Source organism: Eurypyga helias, unplaced genomic scaffold (assembly GCF_000690775.1).
Source record: "Eurypyga helias isolate BGI_N326 unplaced genomic scaffold, ASM69077v1 scaffold13295, whole genome shotgun sequence".
Lineage (NCBI taxonomy): Eukaryota > Metazoa > Chordata > Aves > Eurypygiformes > Eurypygidae > Eurypyga > Eurypyga helias.
This window is the reverse complement of record NW_010253442.1, coordinates 75,944-87,040: the sequence shown is the minus strand read 5'-3', so window position 1 is coordinate 87,040 and position 11,097 is coordinate 75,944. Positions and strand designations below refer to the sequence as shown.

Sequence of the window (11,097 nt, the reverse complement as noted above, 5' to 3'; positions counted from 1 at the left end):
CAAAGATGTGAAACAGTACAGGTCCACACTGGGATTGTTATATTACATTTTCAAAAATATGGTTTACCTGAATTTACTTGCTTATAACAATCAAATGAAAAAGTGCTTTTCCCTCCTGTGTTTCTAATATCGCCACTATCCTACAGCCTCATTTGTAAGGTATCATCATAGTCTTTGTTCTGCAACAGGAAAGGACTAATAATGAAAAGATAAAGTTATGTGAAGGATTAACGTCAGTATGGAGGGGATATGTGCATTTTCTTCTGCACTAGTGCATATCAATAGATGAGTTTCGTATTTTAGATCAAACTTGGAATGGAAACTGACAGTGCTAGAGTCTTAGGTGTTTTGAAACATAACATGTGGCAGAAATCTTTAATACTGAGCATGTTTAATGTTAACCAAGTAGTGGAAGTTCTTAATCTTCTTTAGGGATAACTTCAGTTATGTGTGGTTTACTGTGTGAGGTGACGTTCAAACAAGAAAGAAGATTTTTAATCTATTGATCTTTTGGGAGGGCTATATTTAAATAATCTTTTAGTTCTTCATTGATTTGTTGAACTGGAGTGGGAGGAAACAGTTTGCTAATACTTAATACCTGTCCAGTTTAATCAAACTGAAGTGTTACCTTTCCTTAAAACAATGTTTTAATACACTTGCTACTTCCTTGGCAGCTTCCATAATGATTTACTGCATATGTTGTGAGAATCAGCGACTAGATTGCTTGATGCTAATTCACTGGAAAAACTAGATGCTGCAGCAAATGCTTTTGGTGACTCAACTTACTGTTTCCTGTGAAATAATATTGTATTGATACCCAAACTCTGAGCTAAGAAGCACAGTAGAAGGCCATATCCATATCCTGAAATAGCTGCCCTGTGACAAACAGTTTTAAGTGATTGTGTATTTTTGCCCTTCATAGTAACTTGTATCCATAATCTTGTATTAAAAATTGCATTTCAATACTGTATGCAAATCTTTGTTACATGAAATTATATAGTCAAGGCACTGATCAAGTGAGAACCCAGAAATATTTAAGTGATTTGCCAAATGCAGATACTATAAATATCCAGCATTTCTAAATTGGGTCATGTCATGGTTTCTTTACACTCCATTAAAAAGGTCAAGTATAACCAAGGAAATCTAAGAAAAGTGCTTATTTTCAAACTTCCTTCCAAAGTAATTAGCACTAATTACTAAATGAAGAAGAGCAGACATAAGTAGATGAGAGAGAGTCACCTATTTTAAAAAAACATAAATGTGGTATGTAGGAATTAAATCTGTTTCTACAGGGAATATTGGGGCATGTTTTCTTTCTTTCTGGATCTTTCCATGAGTGCAGTGAAGCTATTGGTCTATAAGGAGTTTGGTGAGGCTCCCTCAACTGTTACAGTTCACATTTTTGTTTGGATCCCAACAGGGAAATGAGGGTGATTGAAATCTAATCTCTAAATATTGCTTCCTCCCAGTCTGGTGGTGAAATGGCAGCTGATTCAAAATACAGCTGTGCTGGGTAACATGTGGTATGGGTAGCAGTGATTCTGTCTACTCTTCTGCTTGCCATGTGTCCTCCTTAGTCACAACTCATCATTTTTTCTGTTTTTGAGAAATTGTAAAGTAATAACAATTATTTTTAAACATAAGCAACAGAATATTTTGCATATGAAAAAATCTTCAGCTGATAGGGACCTTAGGAAAAGGATACAGAACTTCTGGAAAAGCACACACAAAGCTAGCTGAAATACATTTTTCAGTAGTTACAGCTCCATTCCAGGATCTTAATTTTCTTAGTATCCCAGATGATAATATGAAACAATGTTGTCCTTATTAACCTTGTGTTGTATGTAGGTTTGATTTTTTTGATTTGTTTGAACATGTTTAAAACATTTGAATTCCCTTTTAATATTCTTTTTTAGTTTAGTAAGTTTTGCAAGAACATCTTACCTTGTTTTCCAGAGTAATTACTAATTTATTTGGTGTTCATCTTTATTCCTTGGGCAGAAATTCTTTCATGTATTGTGCAAGTCCTTAAGGTTAAGCTTTTGGCAATTAATTTGTTTTACTGGTCATATTTACAATCCTTATACTCAAAATGGTTTCAAATATTTTAAGCTAAAAATAAATATTAAGCAGGAAGTATTTAACAAAGCAAATATTTAGTTTGTTTTGACTTAATTGTCAGAATCCTTGAGTAAGTTGGTTTTGTCTATATAGGTACTAAAGTGTGTCTGCACGACATTAATAGAATGTATTTTCCTTATTTCTAAAGATGTAAATAAATACCAAAAGTTACTGTTATGCCATTCTGTGGGTAGTGATCCAAGGCTAAGATTAATTTAGAGAGAGAGGTTAGCCGAATATCACTCTCAGACTGCAGGAGAGCTAGGAATTCAGTTCTGGTTTCCTGAGGCCCTTTTCCAATACTGTGCCTGTAGACTGCATTCATTTTTCCCTATATTGTTCACTGCTCAAGCTTCTGAAATGATTCTCAGTGCTAATATCTGGCTAATAAATGCTATTCTGCACAGATGAAATGAACTCCTATCATATTTCCCTTTAAGGGAATCAAGCTGTGTCATTTCTTCCAAAGGCTGGTTTTATAGATGTGTTTGGGAAACTACAAGCGACAATATCAGAAATTTGCCTCACTTAAAATAAAGAAAGAAAAGGAGCAACAGAAGGGATGCAGCTGCATGTCTGCAGCTGTACCCTCTTTGGTTCTTGTATTACCACAATTAGAAAATAGACCTGTCTGATGTACTGTGTCTCCAGTAATGAAAATATGCTAAATACTACATTGCACTTGGCATATTGTATTATTCATAATATCGTGCTACATGGCTTTGATCCTACATGTACAATTCTTTCTGTTTATATTAGGTGGGTTGCTTGGATTAAACACAACATTTTCTGTTTTATTACAGAACGGCTGTGAGATTTTTCCAGTGTTTTTATTTTGTCAAGAGAAATGCCTTTATCTTCAGGTGATTTATGCAGTCTGTGTTGATAGAGTTCCCACTAAGGACATGAATAAGCCATAAATGAATGCAGTTATCAAAAATCCCTGGCCTAAAGTCTCATTTTTTTTTTAAGTGGCTGGAAGAAATAATTTGCAGTCACAGCCGTTAGCATGACTTGATGAATCTCTCACTGGAATTTTTTTGTTTTGTTAGTATTGAAACGAAAAGAAGGTAGGCATGTGTGAAAGCTGTTTCTGCCTCTCATCCGTTCTCTACAGTGGTATCTTTTTTTAATATGTAGCACATGTTATCACAGAAACTATCATGCTAAGTGATAGTTGTCAAGCCCAGATTTGTTCTGTCATCCTCCTACCAGGGAGCAGACCTGTGCAATGCAGGATCTATCTTGGGCAGTAGCCTCTGCTGTTGAGCAAGTATGTTGTGACTGTGCCCTGTGTGAAGCTCCCAAACGCTAAGAGCTTCACGTTCGGTCTGTCAAGTTGCCGTAATCCACTTGAAGTCTGAATGAATTAAGGCCATCTCTCCATCTCTTTGGCTGCCAAGTCGTGGCAGTTTCTCTCATCTGGTTATCTTCAAATGCATTTTGTGGCAGGGGGTGGTCTCGGACATCTTTTACTTTTTTCATACCTCCTTGCATCTTGACATCTCTAGAAGAGTTTAATATCAAGATATGGACTGAGTGGGGTTGAGTGGAGGAAAGAAATTTACAGTGGAACAAAAAGCTGTGAAAAGGATTTCCCCTCTCCCCTCTATAGCAGTATCACTCTGTTTTTGTTTTGATTCTGCTTTAGGCAACTGTGCTTGACCCATGAGCTGATCTTATCTGAATAGCTGTCTATCTCGATGGCACTGGGGGAGCTGCATACGAAGCCTCGGTGCGCCATCTGCATTCTGCTAACACTTGTAGCAACGCTGTCTGGCAGCTTCGTTCAGTGTCTGCATATGGATGTCGAGAAGAAAAGGGAGCATCAATCTTTCAGAGTTAAGAAATCTAATGATGGAGATGCAGTTCTTTCAGTCTCTTTATTGCATGCATCAGTACAAAAAATATAAACCATTTTACTCTTACCTTGGACTTTTACATTTTTCATTAGATGAAATACTGGGTTTTCTCATCAGTAGCTTTGAAGGGTGCAGGGGTTATGAGAACTAACATTTTTTTTCTCTGGATAGTGACAGAAGATCATCCACCAGTTTAAATCGTTTCAAGTCCGTATCAGATTGTCAGGTTCAGAATATTTGCTTAAATTAGGTGATTTTTGAGTTATTTCTCTGTAACCTTTCACAGACCTTGACATTTGAAGGATCAGTGATTAGAGATCTGATCAATAAAGGCAAGGGAAACCTTTACCTGTACTCCAGTAGATCTGTGACTTTAGATGACTTCAGAAATAGAAGGTATGGTTATTACGTTTCTCTTGTAGGTTTAATAATGACTATCAAATTTTAATTTCAGGCTTTGCAATCAGTTCTGACTTCTGAGAAATCAGTGTCTGAAATACCTGAAACAATGGATGACTTCTTCTGCAATTTCCTGGTCAGCTTGGGAATGTCCAGAACCCTTGACTGCTTCCAAACTGAATGGTAAAATATTCTAAGTGATCATGTTACTTTAGGAATTAGGAAATTGATGTTCTGACTTCAAATATTTCCAGTAATTCAGGATATATTTCTGGAAAACTTTTCTAAGCACAAGTTATTCTTAAATATGTAGTGTTTTATCAAATAAGTTATTTGTGTTGAGAGTGAGGATGCAAACTAATGGCTGAAGGACAGACTTTAAAGAAGGCTGAGTCCAGGGAACTCCTAAATGGGTACCTTTTGAAGGAGTGTATGAGTTGTTTCACCTGACTCTAGACATTTACAAGCCTGAACTGGTCATGTGAAGCCTTTCTTGTGACAAGTTGAGAGAAATAAGTCACACCCTGAGAATTACACATATCTGAGTGGTTTAAGCCACGCCCTTTAAGATGAAATTAATTCAATTATACTTTTTAAGTATATTCTGCTCTTCACTGACCACTAACAAAAATTAGAAAGCAGTTGCAGTGCAGAAGTCATCATTGGATTAGATGAGTCCAATGCAGATAACCAGCATTTCACTTCACCAGTGCCAAGAAAGCATGTGGTTTTGTTATCTTGCTTTCTAGAATGTGGGTGCCTGCTTAAAAACTGAGCATTTTGTAGCATGCTATAGTATTTGCACCTTAATTGTTTGGGTGGGTTTGGACATTCATCATAGCTACCTTGTATTTTAAGTAGAATGATTAATAGATTTGATACTTGGTAATTTGTGGTACATCAGTCAAAATAATATGGTTGGTTTGTTTTTTCCATTTAAAATTCATATAGTAATCAGAAGAATCATCTCTTGAGCTTGCTTTTATCTTCTTTTTCACAGCTTTTAGAGATTGCAAGGGTTTTGTCTGTACTTTGTGCAGAAGTTTATACATGCAGTTTTGTCTAAATACTCTACTTCCTCCAACACTCTCTTGGTATATGGAATCCCACAGGATGTGTACTTTTCTAATACTGATTAGGAATGAGGTGACAGGAATGCTGCAAAGCTTGAGAGGAGACCTGAAGTATTTTGTTGCAGAAGATGGCCCTTGCCGTGAAGTTCTACTGAAATACTTCCAGTGACAAGCTTGCTTTGAATCTGCCAGTCACATTGGCAAGATTGTGAGAAGTGGCAACACCCTCTTGAAATTATCTTGGAGTCACTTTTTTTAAGCATGAGAGGTCCAGAGATTTCTTTTTTTAATCGGGTCTTTTGAAATAATTTAATTTGAAAATGAGAGAATTTGAAAAGTTAGAAACATCTTTTTTTTTTTTTCCCCCTACAAAAGCCTTGGAGCTTTTAATTGTTCTTAGAAATATTGTCTAATGGGGAATCACTGCTGTCATTTTCAAGGCTCTGTTTTTATTAGACTAGAGCTCATCAGTCAGGCGTTGCTTTTGGTATTAATACGATCTGCTTTTTGATAGCATAACAATGCTTAAATGATTCCTTAGAGAAGCAGCGCTATAGTTCTGTATTCTTTTTCAACAACAGAACTGATATGAATGGCATTAAGTTTGAAGTTTAACAGTTTTTGTGCTAAAAGATAATTAATACTAGACAGATATAAATAGTGACCTTTCTATGAAACTGCGGCTTTCTTTGAAGCCCTTAAAGTTTGAATTTATATCAGCTGCAAAATTCAGATTGCTTTTTAACAGAGGAAGCACAGGTCCTAGCAGGCCTTGTCACGTGAATCCTTAGCTATACATATATATTTTTTTCTCCATAAGTAATATTAATTTCAGTAGCATTACAAATGAGCTCAGTATGTTAGGGTCTAATCTTACTGTATTGAGAGTTTTTCTGCATTAATACCTTATTTTAAAATGTTTCATGTTCGTTTGAAATAGATGATTTACAATATTAATGAAAGTGAGAGCAGATTAGTGTACTCAGGTTCCTCATTATGTATTGGGACGACACTCTTGCTTTCATGCTGTGGTGATTAAGTACTAATGGAATTTAAAATGAGAAATTAATTAACGTAGAGAAAATTTATCAAAAGGCTTGCTTTGAAATAATTGTCTCTCTGAGATCTAAAGGTCACTTAAATTGGACACAATTATGTGTGTTTATTTCAGAGTTTGAAAATACATTGTTAACCTACCCAGCTGTATAAAATGTCATGGTTTGTTTTAAGCCAAACCCACTCTTTTTCTGTGATGTAATGAATAATTTTATCACACTTGCAATTTTTTACTTACATGCTTATTTGCACATACATATCTTTCTTCCAGTTATGCTTTAAAGAACTTAAAATTGGACTTAAATTAGATATTTTAAAAATAATTTACCATTGTTTCCTATCCTCTGTTATACAGAACTTGAGTGCTTTTGTTGCTTATTAAAGATATTAGATTGATGGTTTTGGAGTATAAAATGCAGGGGCTGATGAGCTGTGAATTCGTGCATCTGACAGTCCATAGCTCCTAATCCCAAGGAGCTCGCTGCTGCTTGCAGCGTGTTGCCAGTCTGATGAGCAGATGCTTCAGTTGCTGTTCACAATATGCACTGAGCTATTGCTGTGAGTAGTTAGTACGCTCGTTGGGCTGGTAATCTCTGACTAAGTGTTCCTAGAGACCTGGCAGTGTTTCAGCTTGTGAGTAAAAGGAGAGCTGCAGACTAATTATGGAAACATGATTTGAGAATTCTTTTCTGTTGGATGTGGTTAAAATTATGAGTCAACTGACATGACCATGCAAGGTTAAAAGCCATGCCTGTCTTGTGTATGCCTTGCAAAGACTGCCTGGATGTGTGTCTTCCATGTCACAGCTCCCTGAAGAGAGTGGAAACAATCTGCTTATTTCAGGCAGATCTAAGTTTCCTCTGCTCCGAGTCCTCTTTCTCCTGGAATCATATGGTGACATTCATGTACATTGTGCTGTGAGCTCATAAATCCTGAGAGAAACAAGGGTTAGCAGTTCCAGGATGGCATCACACTAAAACAGATTCAGTTTTAGGATTAGGACTGGCTCCGAACTGAAGTAACCTCAAGTTTAATTTGCAGAAAGCCATGTGGGCATGCCTACTTTCTTGCCTGCTTAACAAGCACAACATGACCATATGCATTTTATACTTAAGCCATAATAGATTGGAGGAGTACACTAGGGCAGGAAGGCGTTTTATTCTTCTGTGCTCGTTTCTTTCTTAACCTCTTGAACAGTTTCAACAGAAGGCTGTCAATTGGAATGATTATTTTCAGTAAGAAGTTCTTGTAAAAGCTAAGACTCGAAACTTTAATCCCTGTAGGTGAGTTATCCTTGGGTAAAAGATTACCCTGAGCTACATACCAGTTAGTTTATTGCAGGGCCTCTCTGCAACCTGATTGCTTTGGAACTCTTAGAAACTTGAATTCAAGGTAATGTATACAGTACTAATGTATTAGTGTTAGTCAGTCTGCACTGGGCTTTGATCATAAAATCTTAGTTGACCATCTGTTCCTTAGATTTTCCAGATTCTTGGTTAATTTTAAACAGGGATTCAAGAATAATTATTCATTTGTTCTGAAAAGCTTAGCAAAATGCTTGTGTGTGCATGGAGCGAATTTAATTTGCATCACAGCTTCCTTCTGTAATGGAAAGAAGTGTGAACAATAGCTATTTGGCAGTCGGCTAGGTATGTAGGAGTTGTAGAAGTTTTACAGGACTACGTTGTTAAAAGATAATGAGACTTCACAATGTAATTTTGTTGTGTGGTTTTCTATTCCATTTCTGCTACCTATGCAAAAGCCTTCACTTTTTAGTAGTGTTATTAGACAAGGGCATAGTGAATTTATTGGTATTAATTGTATTTCATTAAAATTGTCTTGCACGGCTCTTAGCTCTGCTGGAGGCTAAGTTCATCAATTATCCATGTCTGATGTGTCTTCTTGCAGAAATTTGATGGTTTTCATGAGGTGCAGTTAAGGGCATTCAGTGGAGAAATTTTTCTGGCAAATAAAGGCGTGTGTAGAGTTGTGATCGTTTGCAATGTTTTCAACAGGAATTGTATCTGCTCATCAGTCGGTGTTTGGGGGTGGGGGTGAAGTGGGAAGGGACTGAGCTTCTTTCTTAGTATTAAAGCCTGTTGCTATTGTAATTTGCTTAAGAAAATGAAGTGATGATAGAGTGAGTTTTGCTTTGGACATGATCAGTTGAACTTTTCAAAACCCTTTCATTTACTAGTGGTGAATGTGAGTGGCACCTTAATACATAGGGATAGGCATTCCTAGAAGTACACCCAGAATGCAGATAAGTAGCTGACAGTAGGAAATCATTTGGGTGTAAGAGCTTCTAACATTCCTTTTAATGTTTTTTGAGGATGTTAGAGTTGCTTCTCATGTAAAAACTCTCATGTTCAACAACACTTTTTGCTTCTGCAATGTTTTATTGATCTCAATTACTGTGCTTTCTGTCTTCAGGTTTCAAATCTGCTGGTGTCCAAGTGCAGGAGATGGCATTTAGCATAATTTTTATCTGTAAATACTGCTGTTCTTCTCATACTTCCCTATTACTTTGGGGGGGTGTGGGGTGTGTGTGTGTAAGGCACAGATAGAATATATTTTTCACTGGAAAAGACAAATAATGTTCATATTACTCCTTTTAGTGAGTTCCCATCCAGAACATCTTCCAGCTTGAGTCAGGATCAGCAGGGAGGAAGATTGTGGGGCTACAGTGTTTATCTGATGCAATTATTTATAGCTCCATTGAACCTATGCCAAACTGATATCATGGCTGCAATAGTGCACAATGACTTTGTCTTCCGTGGGTCTCTAAAGTTCATGCAAACTGAAGGTCATTTATTTTTGTCCTAGAAGGCAGAAAAGCAAGAAGAAATACATGTTTTGTACATATGTGTACTTAATTCTGGAATCACCTCTCTTGCACAGAAGCATCTTTAATGCTTGTATAGGAAGACTTGATTCTTTGTCTCTTGAAATACTTTGACAAATACTGATAGCTAATAATCATTTCTTAAACAGACATGGTTCTGTAGAAGCATTTATTTTGTGTGGTGACAGTCATGTTCTTCTGATCAAACTTAGCCTTTCTGAATCCTTTCTAATATCGCTGTTCTTCTTTGTGTAGAGGATATTTAGATACTTTCAATTGCTCCCTGTTTAAATGCCTTTAAGCCTAAAATGTATAGTGTCTCTGCCTATGTCTCTTTTCCTGCCGGTTAGAGTATTCTTAGATTTTGCTGATGACCTAGAATCATAGAATGGTGTGGGTTGGAAGGGACCTTAAAGATCATCTAGTTCCAACCCCCCTGCCATGGGCAGGGACACCTTCCACTAGACCAGGTTGCTCCAAGCCTCATCCAGCCTGGCCTTGAACACTTCCAGGGATGGGGCATCCACAGCTTCTCTGGGCAACCTGTTCCAGTGCCTCACCACCCTCTCCGGGAAGAACTTCTTTCTGATATCTAATCTAAACCTCCCTGATTTCAATTTGTACCTGTTACCCCTGGTCCTGTCACTACAGGCTCTTGGGAAAAGTCCTCTCCCAGCACCCTTGTAGGCCCCCTTCAGATACTGGAAAGCTGCAATGAGGTCTCCTTGGAGCCTTCTTTTCTCCAGGCTGAACAAGCCCAATTCTTGCAGACCTACCAAAAGATGAATAATCCTAAAAGATACACTGAGTAGACTTCATTGCCAGTGGCTGTTGAGATTCCTAGGTTGCTGTGCCACATTACATGTTTTTCTACTTTCCCTGCTGCCTCTCAGAATGCAAGTTAGTATGTACAACTATTAAACTAAAGCAGCCTTCAGGCTTTTACGTCATGGAATCATATTTTCTTGGGGCCTGGTAAATTAGCTAAATACTGGTAAATATAATTAAATACATAAGTAAACAGAAGGAATGAAGGAATCTTCCTAGGTGTGAGCTCTGTATTCCATCTTGGAAATAGCTCATAGAAACATTCTGCTGGGTTATCCACAGCTTTGAAAATCGTATTTGAGACCTCAAAAAAAATCTTGCATATATTTTAGCATATAAGAAGTACTGTGAGTATATGTAAGTGTTACTTGAACAGGAATATATTTTTCTGTCTTTAAGCTATTTGGGAGGAGAAAAGGAAAAGAACAGTTGCTTTAAATTGAAGTACGATGTTATACAGGACATGTCTCGCCTATTATGAACAATAATATGTTTCAGAAGGAAAAGCAGTAAAATAAACCAGCGTGGTGTTATAGTACTGTTGCTAGTTGTTAATGATCTTAAAAGGTAAATGCCAGGATAATAAAAATCTTTGACTGTAATTTAGGTAAATGCTAGCATGAGAAGGGAGGCATCAGTGAAGTGAGAAGAAGGAAGCACGGGATGAAGTATCTCTCCGTTTGTTTTCTAGGTATGAACTCATAGAGAGAGGTATAATCACAGCCAAAGATGGTGGATTGGTTCCAACTGTATACACCTGTAACCAGCATCTGGAGGCTGAGAATATGCGTTTGAGGAAGGACTTGGAAAACTACAAACTTGCTGCCAGGTATGTTATTTGGTCTTAATGAAACTTTGATATACAGTAGTAAATGGCCAGATAAAGTAAAGCCAAGTGCTTAATGGAAAGAAT

General features: G+C 37.1%; 1 protein-coding gene across 1 annotated transcript in view; it reads left to right on the top strand.

Annotated features, from left to right (window-relative positions):
• Nucleotides 1–3,824: 3,824 nt before the first annotated feature.
• Nucleotides 3,825–11,097, top strand: part of SPAG16 (sperm associated antigen 16) — a gene marked incomplete at its 3' end in the record, with an annotated part of 53,587 nt that continues 46,314 nt past the window's right edge. The window contains exons 1-3 of the mRNA XM_010152683.1: nt 3,825–4,019; nt 4,438–4,565; nt 10,876–11,013. Of these exons, the coding sequence (XP_010150985.1) occupies nt 3,825–4,019; nt 4,438–4,565; nt 10,876–11,013 (461 nt within the window). The remainder of the gene's footprint in view (nt 4,020–4,437; nt 4,566–10,875; nt 11,014–11,097) is intronic.